This window comes from Eleutherodactylus coqui, chromosome 4, assembly GCF_035609145.1.
Source record: "Eleutherodactylus coqui strain aEleCoq1 chromosome 4, aEleCoq1.hap1, whole genome shotgun sequence".
NCBI lineage: Eukaryota > Metazoa > Chordata > Amphibia > Anura > Eleutherodactylidae > Eleutherodactylus > Eleutherodactylus coqui.
Window position 1 is genome coordinate 188,897,901 of NC_089840.1, and position 23,078 is coordinate 188,920,978.

Here is a 23,078-nt window from a genome sequence, read left to right on the forward strand (position 1 = left end):
CCAACACTCAAGAAACATCATCGGAAGCGTCCATAATCAGCGAGGAGCTCCTCTAGAGACATCAGCCACACTTACCTCCTCGGCCCGCCCCAGGATTACATCAATCATCGGATCGCTCGGATACTTTACTAATCTGTAATCTCTCATCAGTCACTTCGTGGCGAGGAAGATTTAACCTGTTAGTTCCCCTCAGTTGTATCTGCCATCTCACCGGGGAAAGTAGGCCGTGACAGTCATTGTCCTCCGTTAATGGAAGCCTCGCGAATGGTGAAGACTATTGAGTAAGGAGGGCTGGTCTGCAAAGTGAGGGAAGAAAGGACGGGTGGGAGACATATGCCGAGCCCAGCTTCATGTGTAATATAATACACTAAGCCCCCCGGGGAAGACAACACAGACGACCTAGCAGAAGATGACAATATGGCCATTATAGTACAACAATCTATTCATTCCCAGGAACATTACTGAGTGGGAATGATAACATTTCCTTCAGGAGCCCTGAGATGTCTGATGCAATTGTTGGAAAGTGGGGTGGGGGAGATGAGACAACGACAGCCTCCCAAATTGGCCAGCCGGCCTGAGTCACTAGGGTGAGCTGTCACTTTATGATCAGTCGAGACCCAAACAATCCTTCAGGGAACTCTTGGTCAGCCTCCATGCAGGGAACAGTTGGAGAGAGGCCTTGGAGGTCAGGCCACCGCTCATCATAATGTTATATGACAGACTGGATTCTGGGAGCATACGGACAGGTAAGCGCTGTTCATATGGCGGTGTTTGTGGGGTGACACGCCTAATTTATAGGAGTCACGAAAACTGTAACATGAAAACTATTAATGATCCCCAACCGATACTGCATTCAATAAAGCATGTCTTAGATACGGACTGACCTCCTGCTAACGCCATCGGCAATCGCAGCGCAAAGTAGAGTCACAAGAACGTCAGCAGCGGCGCACATTAAATTTAGTCTAGCTCCATTGTGCGAGCCTGATGTTAGAGGTTTCATTTGTTTCGTCTTTTGCTGCAGATTTTGGAGTGGATTTTCCACTACGGAAAATAGGCAGCAATTCCGCTACGTGTGAACGCAGCCCAAGATGGGGGTAGTACTAGTAACAGCCCAAAGTTCATGTCGGAGAGATCCGGTTTTTAAAACCTCTGTATAGATGTGAGGGTGCTTCAGAAATCGCACACATCCACCAATGGCGAGATCAGATGAATTCCAGATAGAAGCCCCCTTTAAATAAAAATCACATATTCAAAATGACAAGCTCCCCAACCTGTCTGAAATACAGATAGTATACGGCAGAAATCTCCCACCACCTCTGGGGGATCTTGAAGCTTGTACACACCTGTCAATAGCATCTAGTGTCATATCGTGGTCTGGTACTCAAGTAGGTTATTATGACTGCTATTATGAACTCATTACCAGCATTAACCGTGAGCTGTAGAATATCAGTAGCCAACACAGTGTTTCCCAACTCCAGTCCTCAAGGCCCCCCAACAGATCATGTTTTCAGGATATCCTATAGCAGGGTTTCCCAAAGTGTGCTCCGCAGAGCCGAGAGCTTCTCAGGAGCTCCGATGGAGAATATAGGTCCTGTAGCGGTGTCTAGATAGTCTACACTGAGGAAATCAGCATGCAAGACCTGCGGTCAACATAGTAATGCGAATCACATGAGTCGGCTCCTGCATGCTGATTTCCTTAGTACAGGCTGTCGGGACACTGCTACAGGGGTGAGTAGAGCCAAGACCAATGGCGGATTATAAAAGGGCCGATTGCCCCGTGCCTGAGATTCCAAGGGGGCGCACGGCCGTTCCATTCACCCCCATTGTAATCTGCACTGCATGCATTGAAGGAGCATAGCGGCAATGAGGGACCCCCATCACTACTGTGAGTTGCAATGGAGGAGGCATGCTATCCACTACTGGGGCCATGGTTAAAAAGGTTTGGGAACAATTGTCTTATAGTAAGAACAGCAGCGCCAATGTCCGAGGCACTGACAATAATTACATCATCTGTATAATACCGAGGAAATCCAGACAACATGACCTGTAGGGGGGCCGTGAGGACTGGAGTAGGGGAACAGCGTTCTAACCTATAGACATTTGTGACTTAGACGTTTTATCATTCAGTATGGTTTTCCATTGGATCTGTAAAATAGGTTGGCTGGCTATTATTTTTGGATGTGCTTTCCAGGAATGAAAACCACCGTTTGGCTTTCGGGATCAGGGCGACATGCTAGATGTTTTACAGGTGAAGGTCTGCGGGTACGGTGAAGTAGTAATGGTGGCATCTTGGTGTGGGCTGCCGCTCATTACGCCATGATGTGCCTTTACATTAATACTCTTCAAAAAATGCCAAGGTCCACCAGAACAGAGTTTTCCACATCGTGTGGAGTTAAAGAATTCATTTGAATAGCTAATTACACTTATTTTGTTAAGTTATTTTCCTGCTACAGCACATTCTAATTAAAGGTAATTATGGGAAAGTCAACAGGGCCACCGCTTCACAGAGCGAAGAGAAGAGCTGATGAAAGGATCATTAAATTCAACGCTTATGATATTAAGCGCTGACACGGCGTGCCGGGAGCCGCAGCCAAATATCATCAGTTTTGTTATTCTCACAGAAGTCAAATGAACAGAGCAAAAACATCAGACTTACAATCAAGGATATTGTGCGGCCTGCAGCGCTCTGGCCATCCGAAAATAAACAGGGCAATGGGTCCAGCAGAAGAACATGACGAAAAAGGGGTTTTTATTGGACAATAAACAATCCCCCAAATTTCACTTGTTTAAAAAGAAAAAAAAAACACTGGATTCTTGGCCAGCTTCATACTCGCTACTGAACAAAGTTGTGTCACAATCTACAGTCTGTAGCAGGGATGCACAACCAATCCCAGGGGCAATTAAAGGGAACCGGTCAGGAGTCATGCTGCCCAAATGACAGGCACCCTAAAAACCCAACAGGCGCCCTCATTACTAAAAGTTCTGCTTCACCCTGAAATGCTGTGTTTCAGAGAAAACAAAAGTTTAAAAGGAAGCCGAGGAGGGGAGAATAGTCATTCGGGGGGCGCTCCTCCGGCTCAGCTATAGTGAAAAGTCTCTCCCTATAGACAAGTATTGAGAGACTGATCAGTCTAAAGACAAATGGGGGTGAGAAGCCAACAGGGAGCACCCAGATGACCCTTCTCCTGCAGCGGTGCAGAGTAAAAACATCTGTCTGTGAGGATGGTGCCTGTCGGTTAGTCAGCATTACAAGTTCCCTTTAAACTTAGGCCAGTAACATCCAAGAGATTTATGGCATATCAAAAGTGTACGCCATAAATGTCTGATACATTAGGTGTAGGACTTGCATCTTTTAGAAATATGTGGGTCCCCTTTCCAGACGTTCACATCTGCGTTAAGAACCTCCGTTCAGAGGGTCCATCACAGATGGGGCACAAAAAGCCGGAGGAAAATCCTGCACTTAAGACTTTTTCGTCCAGTCAAATACCGGACAGCTGAGTGCTAAGCAATAAGGTCCGTTTGGTTCCATCACCAGACGGATCCGGTCGGCCAGAAGATTCCCCTTTTCTTGCCCCCATAATGCAGCTGGAGAACAGAAGCCCCAATACAGATGTGAACAGAGTCTATCTATATTGTAGGACAAGCAGGAAAGAGACGGGTGGAGCAAAACCCATAAGTCGTGTTTGTTGTGAACAATGATACTACATACGTGGTGGAGAGAGTGGAGTGGTGACTTCAATAGTGGAGGTGCTGCCCGACCAGATGATGCACCACCTGGGTGGGTGTGATAGAGTAAGAGAATAGGACTAAAAACTAGCAGAGGAGAAGGCGCAACACTCCGGGTAAAAGAAGTAGCTTTCTATTGTACCTGTACATTCCTGCATAGGACTCCATGAAGCCGCTCTAAAACAGCTACATAAGACAAAAGTTTCCTAAAGACTTCTAATTACTGTAACAACTTTGTTTCTGCCTACTTAAGCAGTATTGTGACTCCCACATGGCATACAGACACCCAATTAAACCGTATCCAAGTCATGCATTATTGATGGAGCTCATCTTACAAAGACTGTCAATGCAGTACACAAGTAGAGAAACTATGCCAAAGTACAGAAAGACAATTTCAGCAAAACGCTGTGAAAACAGACATGTTCAGAATGATTTCTCCAATGAATACAAGCCGCAGGTTAATGCAAATACATAAAGATTCATGCTGTTACTCTCAGGGCAGATCTCTCTTTAAGACCCCGTTGTTACTCTTTAAAATGCCATTAATAATAATTTTAAACCATCAACCTCTAGAATCCCATCTAGCGATCCCTCCCCGCAAACCCCATGTAAATACTCAATCACTTTCTTCTTCGGTTACATTTCTGAAAGGCGTCAGCTGGTTGACAGCGGTACTTTCCACAGGCTACCACTAGATGTCACTAGAGGGCTAATACAATACAAGGGCAGGCACTGCAGAGCAGAATGATCTGGCGCATAGAAGGTAACAAGCTGGCACATCGCTAGTCATCCTTCATGTCATCCAGATGTAAAGAATTTGCCTTCTAAAAGCTGGCGGTTAATGGGTCACCATCAATTACAATGCCAGGAGGAGAACAATGGCTGCACGGTCCAGGGTGTAAGAAGTTCACGCTGTACCAAAGCCCGGCCATACTGGAGATCACAAAGCCTCCAGTGATACAGCCAACCGGATCACATGGGGAACGCTTTAGACAGAAGATATTGATATAGCTGTAGGCAAATACAATTACCGACGCTATCAGGATGATTTCATTGTGCCGTGATCTAGGTCCGTCCTTAGCATCTCAAATACAGACAGATCAGGGGCCAAGTAGTAGAATATCAATATTACTATGAGTGTATAATGACGTCATGCAAAAAGAATCCCTCCAAGATCAATTGAATTGCAGATGGGCCGTGGATTCCGTGGAAAAGCAGGCGTTTAAAAAATAAAAATAAAAAAAACTCCACGGCGCGCCAAACGGCACTTCTGCACACATCCACGAGGAAGAAAAGAGAAGACCAGCAGAAGACCTGGACAGGCAAGTAGAATCCCAGTGTCCTCTACCACAGACAGGGTCGGATTTCACTGCAGGCTCCCGCATGCAGAATCAGATCCACCCATGGACATGAGGCCAAAAGGTGCAAGTTACCAGTTAGTGGCTGTACCTCCGAGATTTCAGCTTTTTCAGAATTTCCAATTTGTGCCTGGAAAACCCCTTTAAGACCGGCGTTTAAAGTTTCGGTCTTAATAAATTGTCCTCCTGAGGTCCAGATAAAATGCTACAGTTTCATGAGGTTTTTGTACATTTCTGCAGTGTGAAACAAAAGGAAAAAAGGCCTATTACCTGAAAACTGTCTACGAACGTTTGCGGACCGATCTCTTGTGGCTTTATAAAGGGTCTTCTAGCCGCATTAATACTATGATTTTAATCAGCTAAGTATGAAGGGTTTGATATGGAGGCGTTAAACTACAGTAGTCTGACATGACCATCTACCAGATCCAAAAAAGGAGAAAAATCTCCACGCTCGTTTTTTTTCAGGAAGCGCAGATCACTGTAATGTACATTTATTAAGTCTAAATGACACAGATCATATACTGCAATATGTTTCGGCCTGTAGGGGGCCTTTTTCAAGCCGGACCATCATCTAGGCTGTCTAATAACCTGCTCAAAGATGGTTTCCAGCTAGAGCAAAGACAAGCCGAAAAAGATGTAAAAACACGAATAGATAATGAAGAACCCGCCCTGTATATGCATTACTGGGACAGCCATAGACTGTAATGCTTCCATTTGCCTCTAGAGGAGCCACAAGACAAATTTGTTAGGTTTATCAGCAGCTAATGATCGGTGGTCTCTGCAATCAGACTCAGTCATCAGCTTATATTTGTGGCCCTTCTAACAAAAAGAATCTATATAATATAATGAGTGTTGTGTGGATGTGCAGATGTAAGCAGACTAGAGTCATTAAGATTTCTGTACACAATTCTTCGGCGACTGATTTATGTCTCCAATTGCTGGAAGTGATGCCCCTTCCCCTCTATTCAGGGTAATTCTCGGCCTTGGGATCCCTCGGGCCGGCGCCAGCCTATTTGGTGCCACGACTTGTACTCCTATTTATTTGCAGATTTAGATTTCAATGAACCAAAGAGCATCACAAACAGGAAGGGAAAGATTTCTGAGATCTACAATAACCAATTTAATTTCTTTAGTGGACTGAAATCTACCAAGCAGTTGGGAGCGAGCAGTAGATGTCACACAACATCAATCCTGCCTGAAACTGTATTTACTAAGGCAATAGAACCAAACTGTTCCATGGTAACCTTGTAGAGGGATACGGGCACGGTCGGACTGCGCAACACCATGCGGATCCATTTGAAAGCGGCCCACAACTACTGCTGTACGAGGGCACAAATAACGATCACTGCTACCGTATGCGATTCACAATGCGGGTCATTACTGCTTTGTGGGGGCATAAAAGGAGGACTACTAGTATTAGTAGGCACAACAAAGGAATATCATTACATTGGGAAGTCACTATTACTGCGTGGAGCCTAAAGGGGGCACTGTTACTGCTTGGTGGCCTCTTGCTGTGTGGGGTACAAAAGGAGGTATTCGTACTCCTGTTGTACCCATACACCGTTCTATTACAGTGTCAGGCCTTTAAGAGAGCACTATTACTATTTGGGGTCTCTATTACTGTGTGTGGCATAAAATGGGTATTGTGTGGAGTGCCGAGCAGGCATTATCACCATCTGTGGCACCCATTTGACTCTTTTCTAGCACTTCTTGCAGTCTGCACTTGTCGGAGTCCTGTGTCTCAAAGGGGTCTCTGGGGGAATCTTGCAATTGTTGCCACATTGCCCAGCTTCTGCTTTTCCACAGCAGTGAGAACTGTATATCTTTCAAGCTGGTAGCCAACCCTCTGTACCAACTGGAATCATGGAGCAGAATGACTGCCATCATCCAATTGAGTGCTGTTATGGCTGAACCTGTTAGTGCACAGCAGTCTGGCACACTTGCCAGGCAGAGTCGTGCCTTAGATTTTCAGTTACGAAGGAGTCCCATCCAAGCAGAAAACTCCCATGGCACATGCACCCTACAATAGCCCCTGGGGATTCATCAGTGCTTATTTTCTGGAGAGTCTGGCTACACTGTACTGGGGCGTGGACTCCTGAAGAGCTGCAGCCAGAGCGGAGGCATCAGAGGTCCTGTACCTGCTGTACACTGCACACAAAGTATAGGAGGTCCTACTCCACTATCACATGTACAGAAAACACATCAGAGAGTACTGAGCAGTATAGATGTGACGCCAGTAACTGCCTGACTGTAAAACGCTTACGATAAGCTAGATTGCTAGACTATAAAGTGCTGTTAAAACATATCACTTGTATTTGATAAGTAGCGGCAGAATTTGTGTTATCAAGAATGTGGACTGTTTGGGGCACATGTTGACCTAAATTTGTAGTGTGAAATTGAGCTGCGGCGTGGTATTTACTCTTTATACCTGCAACCAAGTCACAGTGAAGGAGAGGGGCATTCGATGACAATAAGGGGACACATGAGAGCATGACTACAAGATCAGATAACACAAAAGTTTGTTTGTCTACTGTTACCATGGATACACACAAAAAACAGCATATTAACTGTAGACACAAAACAATAGCATATTGGGTAAGACTATTAAAAAAGCCACATCTTTTTCTCAGTGTAGATGCTTTGAAGTCCTTTGTTACTGGGCGACATGTCTAAGAACAGGCACTAGAAACAAAACAATTTGCAAAAATACTAATCTTTAAATCAGGGGTGTCCAACCTGCAGCCCAGGGTGACCATGAATGTGGCCAAAAGGGCAGGAGGCACAGTGCAGGCCGAATCTGGAGGAGGCAAGGCTACGGGCGGTAACTGGCAGTGGCACACTGCAAGCTTCCGCTCACTGACAGGCTCATACAGATGACGAGGCAGTGGGCGGGCGGCGCTAGCAGCTCTGTGACCGTCTGACTCACTCAGTCACTTTGGGATTATGTGCAGCAGCGATTCTTCTTCCTGTCCTCCTGAGTCCTGACTGCTCCTATCTAGTATCGAGGCGATGACGAGAGATTGTGGTCTCATCTTGGCCAGACAACGCTGCGTATTCCTTCCCTGGTGTCAGAAACAGGTGGTGAACCATATGTGAGCCTGGACAGGATTCGGTGTCCAGGCTTACATGCAGAAGCAGGCACCAATTCTAGTCTGTAGTCCATATGGCCTGGAGGACGATGTGGGATTGTTTGGGGGACTGTGGAGGACAATAGAGGTTGTTTGGGGGAGGATGCCCTGCACAGTTAGGGGCTGTGCATTTAATTTGTGGCCCAAGACAACTCCTCTTCTTCCAATGTAGCCCAGAGAAGCCAAAAGGTTGGACACCCTTGCTTTAAATGATAATGTGAGTAGTAATGAAGAATGCAATAATTGCACTGAACTTACCAGGCTGTTCATTTCTGAAGAATCATAACTTCCACACGGATGGACGTTTCCTATAGGTTCCATTCCTTCTTCATCCCACATGTAAGTCCCGTCAGAGCTGTCAGATGGAGAAAGTTCAAGAGACGACGGATCTCGATAATCCATGTCTGGAGAAATCCCATTCTCTCTATAAGGGGCGCTGCTCATTTCCGCTTTACTTTGTACTAGAGAGATTCAATAAAAGAATCATATTAAATGTAACAAATATGTATACAACAGTCAGGAATGGAGCTTAAAGAAACAGTCACCATCTTTTTCCCAGCCCTCACTGAGAGCACCATGAGGTAGTAGTTGTCACATGGATTACAGTGATATGCTGTGTGCATCTGTGCAGGAGTTTGGGAGAAATGTGCAATTTATTAATAGCAGCTAGACCTAAATAGCAACAACAGTAGTCCTGCATATTCATGGACTGCAGACTGGCCACACCCACCCCGCCCTCCAGCCAATGATTGGCAGCTCTCTACATACAGTAATAGGTAGACAGCAGGCAATCATTGGCTTAGAGTCAAGTTGACTCTATATCGACTATTTTGAATGTGGAAATGGTGAGGAAATCCTTAAAGGGGTTGTCTCGTGAAAGCAAGTGGGGTTAAGCACTTCTGTATGGCCATATTAATGCACTTTGTAATATACATCGCGCATTAAATATTAGCCATACAGAAGTTATTCACTTACCTTCCCTGCGCTGGCGTCCCCGTCTCCATGGCTCCGTCTAACTTCAGCGTCTAATCGCCCGATTAGACGCACTTGCGCAGAAGGATCTTCTGCCTTCGGGTCTGTTCGGCAGCAGCGGCGTTTTGGCTCTGCCCCTTCTACGTGTCATCGCGTAGCTCCGCCCCGTCGTGTGCCGATTCCAGCCTCCTGATTGGCTGGAATCGGCACACGACAGGGCGGAGCTACGCGATGATGCTTAGAAGGGGGCGGAGCCAAAACGCCGCTGCTGCCGAACAGACCCGAAGGCAGAAGACCCTTCTGCGCAAGTGCGTCTAATCGGGCGATTAGACGCTGAAGTTAGACGGAGCCATGGAGACGGGGAAGCCAGCGCAGGGAAGGCAAGTGAATAACTTCTGTATGGCTCTTATTTAATGCACGATGTATATTACAAAGTGCATTAATATGGCCATACAGAAGTGCTTAACCCCACTTGCTTTCGCGAGACAACCCCTTTAAGTGTTTACTTTAGTCTGACAGTTTCTACTAAGGATGTGTAATTGTATGCAAGCTGCACAGTTCATTAACCCCTTAAACAACTTTTTTTGAACTCCTACTTTCCCGCAGAATCTGTGGCCCTTTCGCAATTCAATTCCGGACTGCTTGCATTGACTTCAATGAAAGCTGCCCATGCAGGAACCGCACTGAAATAGAGCATGCTGCAATTCATGTTCTGGACAAAGAGGTCCACAAAACAAATTCGCATGCTTTAATTCGTATGCGGATGCCCATGCTTCCATATGGGCGACATGACTTGCCCAACTTCCTCGCAGATTCCGCAAATCTAATCCGCCTGGGAAACTGGGCCTTAATGACACATGCGATTGTTTTTTCAAATTAGGAGGGATAGTGTTTCTTAAAAAAGAGGGGGGAAAAAGCAGCATCTATTTGGAGAACCCCTTTAAGTGAAGTTAACGAAAAACTTTATATGTAAAATATTTCGAGGAAAACCTATAAAATAATCCAAAAGCCGCCTCCACTAAACAGATGTCACTGGTATGTACTATTCTGAATTAAAGAAGATAAACCATAAATAAAAGGAAACCAATTTGAAGTTACCTGAAACATTCACACCTATCCGTTCATCGGAATGACGGACATCAATTTGCTTCCTGTCCTGCAATTCGCCCAATAATTCTTCGGATGGTTTTTCTGGCATTTTGTTCTCGGATTCAACATCAGTAAGTGTCTTATTCCCATCTTCCAAATCTATGAAGTCATCACTAAAATCTTCACTAAGGTCATTCTTGTCAGAAGACGACAAGGAAGAAATAGAGAGCTCATCCACATCCTCACTGTAAAAACTATCTTTGCAATTCTGCTTCTCCAGGTTCTCCCAAGAGGGACAATCTTCAATGTCCAAATCTTCCATGTCATTCTGTGCGTCCGTCACTTGGCAGGTTCCATTTGGCAACTGTTCCATTTTGTCCATCACGGGGGCAGAAGGAGGACCTTTATTGTCTTCACAGATGTTCTCCCTGTTTAAATGGAATCTGTTTGTCTTCTGGAGAGATGGACGGCTCATTCTGTAACCCAACGGAACAGTTACAGCTGGACCATTCGACAAGCCAGGTTTCTTTAGACCAAGAGAAGACCCTACAGAATAGGTCCTTGCAAAACTAGATTTCATTGGTGGGTCATTACCATTGGGCAGCCCATATTGCTTTACAGTCCGTGTTAAAGCGTTCTGTCTTAAAAAGGTTTGCATGGGTATATGTTGTGACTGGTAAGGCCTTGTTGGATCTACTTCTCGATTAAATGAATGAGACCTGGTCAAATGTGCATTCGGAAGCAAAGAATTCTGAACAGAATGGGAAAAACTCTGTGATCTTCTAACACTGGACATAGGTTTATTCTCGCTGGACAATACTTTACTTGGAAAGTTTCTACTTGTAGCAGAATTAGCTCTTGGTCGATGTAAACCTGTTGGGGGCTTGTTTGTGTAAAATCCATTAACCTGAGTTTTACAGCCGTTGAGCCTAGTAAAGTGAGCCCTTCCAAACTGCGTACCTTTAGAAAATTTATTGGAATTCGATAGCAAGTTCTCATTCAGGTCCTCTTTCTGTGACAACATGTTGCTTTGCTTCATGACTTTTTGGGGGTCCTTTTCCATTGCCATCTGGTACTGAGGAAACCTTTTCTCTGGGACAGTACATGGAACCTCTCTAGAAATCGGGGCATCTTGTTGACATTTTAGTTTCCTCCAGTTCAATGAAAATCCTGATGTCCTTCCAAGGTCGCTGTGCTTCTCTCCGGCAAGGTTTGGTTTACTTAGAGTAGAATGTGTGCCATTGGGTTCCCGCTGAATGAAGGTTCCTGAGGACTTAGACCCACCAAATTTAGGTAACTTTGAACCTATAGAGGCTCGAATCTGTAATTTTTCTTCCATGAGAGGGCAGGTGCCTTCAAATTTTGAACAGATCTAAAAGAAAAATTAAAGAAAAAAAAAAAAAGTTTTATTACTATGAAGTTTCAGGAATAATTGTATGTCATTTACTACACATCAGCATTAATAGACGTTATTCACCATATTACATATACAGTGGGGACTCTAAAGGAAATGAGAGCAACCGGCAGGCAGCTACAACTAGGAAATACCCCGATAGCCATGTGCATGTGCCTCAGCGAGAGCCGCGTAAATATGAGACCAACTGGGCATCTGCTTTGCAAATCTTCTACATGATTTCTCATGGAAATAGACCTTTGAACGGTTTTCTGAACGATAACTGTTCCATTTAAATGCGAGCCAGTAACTGAACGGTGAACAAAAATCGTGCGATTCTCATTCGTGGTTAAGTTTCAGCCGGCATAAAAATCAGCGCCGGCTCGAGCCATTATCATGCAGTTTAAACACTTCACTTTTTCACGTTCCTTTGTGAAACATTTAGCAAGAATGACTGTTGAACAAGAACGTGCAGTCTAGACACGCTGCCCGAGCGCGGATGAGCTGGGAGTGACGTCACCAGATTGTTTGCTCAGGCAAATGACAATTGTGAAATTCTCGGCCTGTGTTCAAGGGGCATTAGGTAAGGTGACCCTCCTGTTCACAGTAAGAGTTTCAGCATCCATGTAAATGTATAGTTAACATACCCGATTTCATTTTTAATGTTGGTGCCACAATTCTCCCGTTTCCAGTCCGCTATTTACGTACGCAAATATCACTGCCAGATTTTCAGACTACCTTCTGCATGATGTACATCTGTAGTTTAACTATTCTCGGGGCAAGGGGTCTGCAGGGGAAGATGGAGGATCAAGACAGTGCTGATCCATCTGAGAACAAGGAGTGTCATCACAGGCTATCAAAGCACACTCTGCATTCGGTAGTCTTGGAATCTGGTGGCCATGTTATCTACATGAAGAGTGGACTGCAAATGCAGTATCCTGGGTTTTCTGCCCTTTGGTCTAGAGTGATGGCTGTTGTATCCAACCAGGAACTGCTAGAGCCATTACTTAGAGCAGAGGGGAGGGACTGGGAAGCCCTCGGGGTACCGCACACATGATGGGACCACCCCTGAGGACTTGCAGAGTAAGAAGGATTAGAACTTGCATTTGTCATCATGCAACTGGCATGACCATCAACAGAAATAATAATAATCTTTACTTGTATAGTGCCAACATACCAGCGCTTACAAGCAGGGTAGAACAGAGACAAAACACAAAAATACAAAAACCCCAGTTACATGTAGTAAATCAGTTAATGGAAACAGTAGGGGTGAGGGTCCTGCTCCAACGAGATTATATGCTCCACACATAGGCAATGGTCAGGCCATATTGTGGCAGAATCAGTATCACTGCAGGTGCGGGTTGATTGCGGCTAGCAGGGATCGCAGTCAGTAGGACAGTGAGCATATAATCAGGAAGAGTACAGAGGGGGTTTGGTTTAGGAGATGTGGTATGCCTCCCTGAAGAGGTGCGTTTTTTAGAGCACGCCTGAAGTTGTGCGAGCCAGGGATTGCCCAGATAGTTCTGGGTAGTTCATTCCAGAGGAATGGTGCTGCTCTGGAGAAGTCTTTGAGGCGGGAACGAGAAGTTCGAGTTAAAGGGGCCATTAATCTGATTTTGTTAGCAAAGCGGATGGTGCAGGCTGGGTGGTGGATTGAGATGAAGGAAGCAATGTAGGGCAGCACGGTACTGCGGAGAGCTTTGTGGATGAGGGTAGTGAGTTTGAATTGAATTTTATATTTGATGGAAACGGACACTGGGCAGAGGCGTCTGAGCAACGGCTGCACAGGAAGAGGAGCCTGACTGTAGCATTCAGGATGGATTGGAGAAGGGGGGGGGGGGGTCTGGTGCGGGAGGCCGGCCAGTTGCAGTAATCAAGCAAAGAGTGTAGGAGAGCAACAGTAATCGTTTTTAGCATGTCCACAGTGAGAAAAGCGGATTCTCGCAATGTTCTTGAGGTGCAGCTGACGTGTTCGGGCGGGAGATTGGATGTAGGGGGTAAAGGAGAGATTGGAGTCGAATACAACCCCAAGACAGCGGGCATGCTGTCTGGGAGTTATGGTGGTGACACATATGGAGATGGAGAGGTCAGATGAGGTCGGTTAGCAGAGGGCAGAAACATCTATAGGTCAGTTTTTGAGAGGTTCAGTGTCAGGAAGAGAGAGGACATAGTGTTAGAGACAGCGGACAGACAATCGGTGGCATTCTAAAGGAAATGTGTTGTGATGTCATGGGAAGAGGTGTATAACTGGCTGTCGTCAGCATAGAGTTGGTACAGATAGCCAAATCTTTGTCCCACAGAGGCTGAGTAGATGGAGAAGAGGAGGAGGCCGAGGACCGAGCCCTGGGGACCCCAACAGCAAGGGGAAGAGGAGGGAAGGTAGAGCCAGCAAAGGAGACGCTGAAGGAGCAGTCAGATAGGTAGGAGGAGAACCAGGAAAGAGCAGTGTCTTATGTATGGAGTAGACTGCATGCCCAGTTACAAATAAAGTGCTGTCAACAGTTTACAAGGGTCAAAACAGTATCCCTTTAAGTGGGCATTATATCCAAAGGCACGCAAAAAAAAAAAAAAAAAAAGTGCTTCAATTCTCATTAACGGCATCCACAGATGTGGTAGGGATGGATTTGCAATTTTTTTCTTTTGTGCACTGTGAATTAAGTCATGCATTATGGTTCTAGGTAATAGCACACCTAACACACCATGCTCAGAATGAGTTGTACCAACTGGCAAATTCAGCACCGCTTAAGGGGCTGCTAAAAACTTGGTTCCGCAGCAGCTTTGTCTCAGCTACGCTGACCTTGAGAGCAGTAAATCAATACCACATTCAAGAGAAGTCATAATTAATGAGTGACACATGAGCGCACTTGTAGTCAGGCAATCCATGAGCGGTGGAAGAGACTCGACTGAAGTGTCCCAAATCTGTGACTCAAATACTAAAAATCACGAAAAGCTTGTTCTTCATATAGAAGCTTCTAGGAAATAATCTTTTATGTGCCATAATGAACCCAATGGCTGCAGAATGCCAACTAAACCGCCCCTCCGTACTATAAGAGAAGGTCTGTTAGTTGCTGGCCTCCAGTCTACAAGGTCAAATGCATTACTGCATGCAATGCTTGGAAGTAAACCGTTGACCACAAAGCTTTCCCGTCTTGTACTGATTTCCAATTTCCAGCTTTAGTATGGCGATTTGATGTTCCAGCAAGCAGTTAGCAGAACCTGCATGGAAATGTGAATTACATAACGCCTATTTACATGAACGTTTAATAATGATCAGGTCCACCATTGTGAGCATCCTCATTGTTCTGGCTACAAGAGGAAGGTCCAAAGCAGCAGAACCTTCATTATGATGTCCACAAGCCTGACCACCACATATGGACAAGTGACAATGAAGCAGATTTTAGGTAAAGCTGTTTTTACCCTGATGTCTTATGTGTTGTGATGTTTAGATAGCATTGTTTTACCCATTCCCTTTAAAAGTGTATTCTCATCTTCTTGATAGGATATACCATACATATCCAATTGATGGGGGGTCCCATTCCTGGGACACTCACCTGTCTCCATAATGGGGGCCCAAAACTCCCTTCCCACCTAGTAAAGTGGTCCTCCAGAGAATAGAATGGAGATTCGGCTGTCCACATACGTGGCTCTCTTTCATGTCTACAACAGTTACGGGAACAGCCAACCATATCCTGTGGATGTGCTAGAAGTTTCTAAGATGAGAATATTTAATGTGCCATTTTTCCATTTCTAGGGACATTTTCTAAAACTGCTTCTGGAAAGTCACATCCAGAAAGCACAGTAAAACTACGGGAAGAACATTTTGTGCTGCACCAACACGGCTAGCGTGAACTGCACCAATTTCATCTCAATGGTATAATGCCCCATATTGGTCCCAAAGCCCAAACATTAAACCCATAATCTTAGGGCTAAACAGAGATTTTGGTTGGGACACAGATTGCAAAGCTAAAGATCACAATGTAGGCCGCAACCATGCCAAGTCATAGCCCATCAATGCAGTTGTGTTGGGTCTCTCTAGTACCGGTAGTTGTGACTACAGAGCACATATCGGAAAAATGAATTCATTGATGCAGGAATTTTTGGAATCCGTGGATGCCGGTAATGGCTGCTAGCAAGTGGCAACGCAACCGCATTCACCATTAGGAGATTGATAGATCATGGATTACACTGCAATCTTTGGTTGTGGAAACTGTCGAAGTCGCCATGTAGCCCTAGCCTTAACAGAGAATGAATACATTATAGCAGGGACAAAGACTTTGGGGACCAACACGCCCAATCCAGAAGTGCTATTTTTTTTTTAGCTGCCAAATTCAGCACCTGCCTCCTGGGTCTGGTGTCGCTCTGTCTCAGATAATCTTTGGATTGTCTGGGACTTAAATAATGATGACCCATTCCACAGTGATGTATGTAAGTCAACTTCATGAATTAAATGTAATTACTCCTGGTCATTAAAGGGTTATTACCATCATAAACATTTATGGCATATCACAAGAATTAATACTACCCGGGTGCAGACCCAATCACTCAGCTCTTTCCGTAACTCCCATAGACATCCGCTGAGGGAGCTTCCCCTCATATCCTGCAGATGGGTACAGCCCTTAATACGGGCCATCAGAATGTATACGGACGAGGAGCATGGAGATGTGACGCCATTACCTGCTGCTAGCAGCCTAGGAAACCAACTGCAAAGTGTACTAATTAAGGGCTCGTTCACACGGGCGTAAGCACATTCAGGGTTCATTCACACGAGCATACGCACATTTAGGGTTTATTCACACAAACGTAAACGTTTTTATGTTTGCCCATTGGCAGCGTGAAACCGTGTGAATGGGCTTTTATCCGCAATCTCGGCCAGCGTTTGCTCGCCCATTCATACGACCGTGGGTGTAGTTTTGAAGCGAAAAAATATGTTGCAACCCGGAAAACCCTCGCTCTGCAAAAATCCTCGGGATGCCTTCCAGTGCCTATGTAGAGGCACCTGTAAGCTTTTTGAAGCTGTCGACGCTACAAAAATGCCTCCCCCTCCCTTTTTTTTCCTGCTATGGGACCCGCTGACGTACATTGGCCCAAAGATAGTTCCAGGACTATCTTTTTGGGCACCGTATATGCGTTGGATTTCTGTCGCATATACTCTATTTTCAGCGGGTTGACATTTTTATGTGCGTATGTATATTAATGTGAATGAACCCATTGAGATTACCAGGTTCTATTTACCGTGTATTATGTGCGTGAAAATTGCACATATAATACGTGCTGCAAATACGCTCTTGTGAACGAGCCCTAAGGAGTTCAAAACAAATAATTACACTGGAAAAGCCTTGCTAGAGTCTCGTTATTAAGGCAGATATAAGGCACATCCTGAACCCGTTTAATAAGAACAGGTTTTAATGCCATCATTTAAGGCACCATAATTTAATGTGCTACACCTCCTATATTTAATTACACTTCAAAGTAGCGAGATTACAGAACTCCACGCTCATTACTCAGGGCTGGTGTCCCGTGGGGTGCTACAAGTTCTCTCTAGACCGCTTCAAATTCCCCCCAAAAAATGGCTTCCTAAAGTCTAACCCTTAGGCAAAAAGGCAAAAAAAAAAACAAAAACGAACAAAAAAAAACAAAACAATCAACCGACTTGCTCATTTTCTTCCTGTCACAGTATTGTCAGGGTTGGGCTACTTTTCCATGGCCCACCCTGTATAAATGCAAGGAGTTTCTTTTTAGCCATTTATTGAGGTTAAAACTCACATCAAATGATCTGGAACTTATAGTCTATTCATTGTACACAAAGAGACATTTATAGAGGATTGTGTAGCTCAAATGATTATCCCAGTACAATGAGCGTTTCAGCAGCAGCCTGCATGACGCCCATTCAAAGACAAGCAGAGGGATATTTATATATCAAGTCCAAGTTAATATCCCTGTAGTACCCACTCCGACTACTCCACAGCCAGCCGGCCAACAAAGATGCTTCACGCCGCCAGACGAGAATCAGGAATTCATGGAAATAAAGCTCCATATAAGCAGCAGATATGAGCCGACAACATATTGTCTACATTGCCTTTACACAGGCAAGCTCGAGATCTGTCTGAGAACCTCAGATCCGTCCTCGGCCTAATGTCCATGGCACGCAGTCCATCGCTGCAGATGCGGATATCCGTAGCAGATACACTGCGGATCATTTATAAAATGCTTAAAAATGATTTTTAAATGCTTGCGGTTATTCGCGGATTGTAGAGTTTTCCCGCACGGATGCACTGCGGATCATCTGCGTGGAAAAAAAATCTGCGAGCCCACCTCTAAGCCTTTTCCCCACCTCCCCAATTGTTAGAGCCTAATCCGCGATAAAAGCACGATGGAGCATGCCGCAGTTTTAAATCCGCGCAGATACTAAATAATACAATAAAATCAAATCCGCAGACCTAAAATCAGTTGTGGAAGCCCCATTCATCTCTATGGGCAGCGATCCGCGTGGATTCTGCAAACAAAATCCGCAGGTGGACATTGGGCCTTAAGTAGTGACAAGTCACTTCTTAACATGGATCCACGGCATAAATTCTGCTTGTGATCTTGCCCATTACCAGGGCTAAAGCTGCACGTTAATCCACAGCAAAACCAAAAAAGTTTGTTACCTTGTTAGCCAGTAAAGCGAAGTGTGATTGTTCCCAGCAAGAGAAACCAAGTAATCTTGTTAGCCATTAAAAGGCATCATATCTACAAGAGGACATGATGTTACAGCGAGCTTTCCAAGCTACTTCTGCCTGAAGAGCCCCAAGTAGGCATGCACATATAACACCTTTTTATCTTGTGGTGACGCAGCCGTGCATCCTTCCCCAGAGAACCATGCTGCCTGCACCTCCCATTAGGGCTGATTCACACGCCGCACTTGTGGCCCCCGCACGGATTCAGTGCTGAATGCACCAATTCACACATCGGTTTTTTGCACATAGATTCAACAAAACAAGAAGGTGGCATGCGCTATCCTGGTGCAATCTGCGGATGAGACCAGCTACCACATGCATAAAGATGAAAGTAATTGGGAACAGTTTCAGGTTTTAATTTTTTTTTTTTTAATAGATGTGATCATCATATAGCATACAGGCAACAGACACAGACGGCATAGACAGTGCCACGCGTGGATGAAAAATATATCCCTCTTTAACAAACGCAGCACGGAGGGGTTATACGCTCATGTGAACTTGTCCTCCCATGAAGTAGGGCCTGAGTTTTGAGCCCTGCGGTGAGCAAAGTTTGGCCAGGCTCACACAAGCGCACGATTACCGCGTGTTACACTTGCACTGTACACTCATGTGATATGCGATAATTTGCAGGCAATCAAATACATTGCCGTACGCAGTTACACTCACATGTGTGTAGGAATTGCGTAACATGCGAGCGCAAAAAAAAAAAAAAAAAGACCGCAGCATGTTTTATTTTGTAGCGGGAGAGACTACTGTTCTTCTATGCACAGTACAATATCGCTGCCATACGCAGCAGTTTTACGATTACGGCCGTGGTAGCCCGGCCTAAGGCAAGTTTCACACAAGTGAACCTACGATATGAAGCCACGATGCTCAGCGTTCACATCCGGACACACACAGTTGCGTTCGGAAGCGCCTCTGTATTACGGACATAAATGCGGCCGTAATAACACGCTTGTGTGAAACCTCCTTAATGAGAGGTCGAGAAATAACTAAACATCCCGTAAGCAGAGGCTTCACCTGAGCAGAAGGAGCCACGTAGCACGGAAATCCCTGCGGCGCTACTACACAGAAAGGTAGTGTGTAAAAGCCGTAGGGGCTTGTGCTGCAGAGCATCGCTCCCTCTCCAAAAGGTCAGAGCGCATGATCAATGTCACCATTCTGTCGTAACACGAGCGCTGCTAGTGGGGAACGAATCAATTCTATCTGATGTGCCGCCCGGCCCCCGGCAGCCATGTGTGCACAGATCTGCAAACGCGTCATCCATCAGTCAATGGAGGCTGCAAGTCCGCTGTGTTAGTCGCCATTAGCCAAACAGCATGTGTGGGGGCAACGTAGGTCATTTTACATTGATGGTCTAACCTTAGGAAAGGACACTAGTTTGTGACGGGGGAATCGCCCCAAATCTTTAGAAAGCATGCACTGGTGGTTGTAGTGCCACAGCCACAAGTCCTGTAGGCTTACATGCCCATGCCCAACCGTCCCCTCGGCTTACTGATCCCAAGTGCCCCTTCACATGCCGTATGTTTGGGATGTGTGCGGTCTGTGTATTCCACAACAGCATGCGGCCCCATAGGAGCCCATGAGTCTATTCACATGCCCGACTTTGTGCACAGAGGAAGTAGCTGCTTCTTGCTCTATTCCAGGGGTGCACAACATTCGACAGGGGGCTATATGCGACCCCAATCATCTGGACACACAACTATCTATGCATGGCTGCCAACATTTAGTTCCTAGGTCAGGGTGAAGAGGAACGGCACATAGTAGGTGCCCTGTGTTACCCGGTCGGCAGCACCTCCATTACAACTTGTACATGTCTAACCCACATGTATAATGGAGATGCTGCCGACCGGGTAACACAGGGCACCCTTAGTACTTGTCCATGTCTAACCCACATGGCTCTGGTCTATTCTTTGGGCCTCACCTACCACACGGATCTTGCCCCACCTCTTCTCCAATACCACATCTTGACCCGTTTGGCACTCCAGAAATGAATATATGAGTTAGCCCAGCCATTACCTCACCATCCGTCATCTACAATGGAGAGAGCTGAAAACATTGTCTCCTCCTCTCTGGAGTGGGGGGGAGGGGGTGACCCTGATTCTCCTAATAGATGGGAGTCCTGGAAGTGGAGCTTCAATTATAGCATATATTAAGGACATAGCATTAATGTCTCAGATGACCCCTTGCAGCCCTTGGAAGTGGTTCAGTATGGCAATGTGGTCCACCGGCCAAAAAAGGTTGTGCACCCCTGTCCTATTCTGACATACAAATATAGCACATCCGTGTACACAGTCTGTGGAGATCAGCCTAAGGCCAGACTGTCAATGCAGCATGCTGGAAAGCCACTTTAAGTTTACTGGACGCCAATTACTATATACTTTTGTATACCGTACAGTAGTTCAATTACACTAATCTATAACAAAGGGTACGGGCTCAGAAAGCAAGGACACCGCCGAGCCTGCAATGGGTCAGTAGGCAAATACAATTACAGCACAATATCCAAGAGGTGAAACGAATACAGAACAACTGAAGCATTTAAAAAAAAAACGTAAAGAAAATAAAACACAAAATAACTACGTAATTAAAGATGAAAAGAGATTTCACAAAGGCAATGGCGAACAAAACAAATGCATTCACCAAAGGGCCGACATCTGGGTGTTCTTTATAGATTTCTATGGGAAAGAAATGTCATCTTCAATAATTTATTACTTGGCAAACAATATTCTTTGTAGCCAACAATAGCGTCATTACCAAAGCCACTGCGACAGCTTACAGGAGTGCCCGACCCCAAGGAGAAGACAAGACTACAATGGAGGAGGAATGTGTGCAGAATCCTCCACAAAAGGTGGAACAATGTATCAGTGCTGTTCTGGTCAACAAGAACATAGTTACACGTAGTAAAAGGTGCGGGTGACATTCACGTGTTGTCCGATGCGAGCTGTGCCCAAGATTCCCGAGTACAACTTACAATACAGCCTTGTTGCATCTGTCCCTAAACAGGCCCTCAATGTGAATAGAACTCGGCATGGCTGGCATGGCTCCATTATTAACTTAAAGTGGAACTCATACATTCCAAAAACTTTTGACACGTCTTCAGGAAATGTCAAAAGTTTTTATCACTGGGGGTCTGGGTACCAAGACCCCACCAATCACTAGAATGAAGCGAATGAAGTGCCCTTCCAAGCTCATTACCAACCGCTTGCTGAAAACTGGTTCAACTAAAAGTCTATGGGCCCATTTAAAACTAGGGAGCAGAAATGGGGGTTCTCAGCAACCAGACCCCGGGGATCAAAACTTTTGATATGTCAAAATTTTTTGGAAAGGACAGTTAGAATCTGTTCACACCTTGTTACAGCATCTGTTCATGGGTCCCATAAGGGTTTCCATTTACAATCCCGAAAGCAGCACCTGGAACCGTTCTCTGCCATTAATAAAAACTGCTGAAACAAGGACCAATAGTTATCCCTTTTGGAAAGTTTCAGTTCGTTTCCTATTGGCCTCCGTTCCAGCAGTTTCATTAAAGGGGTTGTCCCGCGCCGAAACGGGTTTTTTTTTTTTTCAACCCCCCCCCCCCCCCCCCCCCGTTTGGCGCGAGACAACCCCGATGCAGGGACATAAAAAAAAAAAAACGCTCAGCGCTTACCTGAATCCCCGCGCTTCGGTGACTTCTATACTTACCGGTTGAAGATGGCCGCCGGGATCTTCTTCCTCCGTGGACCGCAGCTCTTCTGTGCGGTCCATTGCCGATTCCAGCCTCCTGATTGGCTGGAATCGGCACGTGACGGGGCGGAGCTACACGGAGCCCCATTCAGAAGATAAGAAGACCCGGACTGCGCAAGCGCGTCTAATTTGGCCATTCGACCATTTTAGACGGCGAAAATTAGACGGCAACCATGGAGACGAGGACGCCAGCAGCGGAGCAGGTAAGTGAAAAACTTTTTATAACTTCTGTATGGCTCATAATTAATGCACAATGTACATTACAAAGTGCATTAATATGGCCATACAGAAGTGTATAGACCCACTTGCTGCCGCGGGACAACCCCTTTAATGGCAGAGAGGGGTTGACTGCTGTCCAGAGGTGCTACTTCCAAAATTTTAAACAAAACCCCAACAAGACTCCCTGGACAGAGGCCATAAGGCGGTGTGAACAGGCCCTTAGGCAGCTACAGACGAACAGATTTGAAGTGCTGAATCCAAACGGTCGTCGGTCAGACACAGTACAGAACGATAATCGTTCCGTGTAAAAGTACCCCAAGACAGAGAAAACTGGATAACGAACCTGGATGAAGACAGAATTAGAACTCCTTAAAAGTGTGACAGTGCAACAAATCAAAAAATATTTAGCAAAAATGTACAAATCTACATAAAATCAGGCAAACCAACACACACGGCCATTTACATCCGCTCTAAGGCCTCATGTCCACGGGGAAAATCAGGCCCGCTACGGATTCTCCATGGAGAATCCGCAGCAGGTCCCTCCTGCCCCGCGGACATGAGCGCTGAAATCAGAATATACTCACCTGCAGCGGTCCGTGCGTGTCTTCCCTTCTTCCCGGTCGGAACTTCTTTCTTCGGCCCGGCGGATGTGCTAGGCACGCCGGTTGCATGCTGCGCGCATGCTTGGGCCGAAGCAAGAAGTTTCGGCCGGGAAAAAGGGAAGACATGCACGGCCCGCAGCAGGTGAGTATAT

The 23,078-nt window shown here is 45.6% G+C and overlaps 1 protein-coding gene across 2 annotated transcripts in view; it reads right to left on the reverse strand.

Annotated features, from left to right (window-relative positions):
* The window catches only part of CCSER2 (coiled-coil serine rich protein 2), a 137,923-nt gene that overhangs the window by 85,933 nt on the left and 28,912 nt on the right, over positions 1-23,078 (reverse strand). For both annotated transcript variants that reach the window (XM_066600465.1, XM_066600467.1), the window contains exons 2-3: positions 10,283-11,645; positions 8,471-8,673 (exon numbers count right to left, since the gene is read on the reverse strand). In XM_066600465.1, coding sequence (XP_066456562.1) covers positions 8,471-8,673; positions 10,283-11,612 — 1,533 coding nt within the window. In that variant the 5' untranslated portion in view covers positions 11,613-11,645. The remainder of the gene's footprint in view (positions 1-8,470; positions 8,674-10,282; positions 11,646-23,078) is intronic.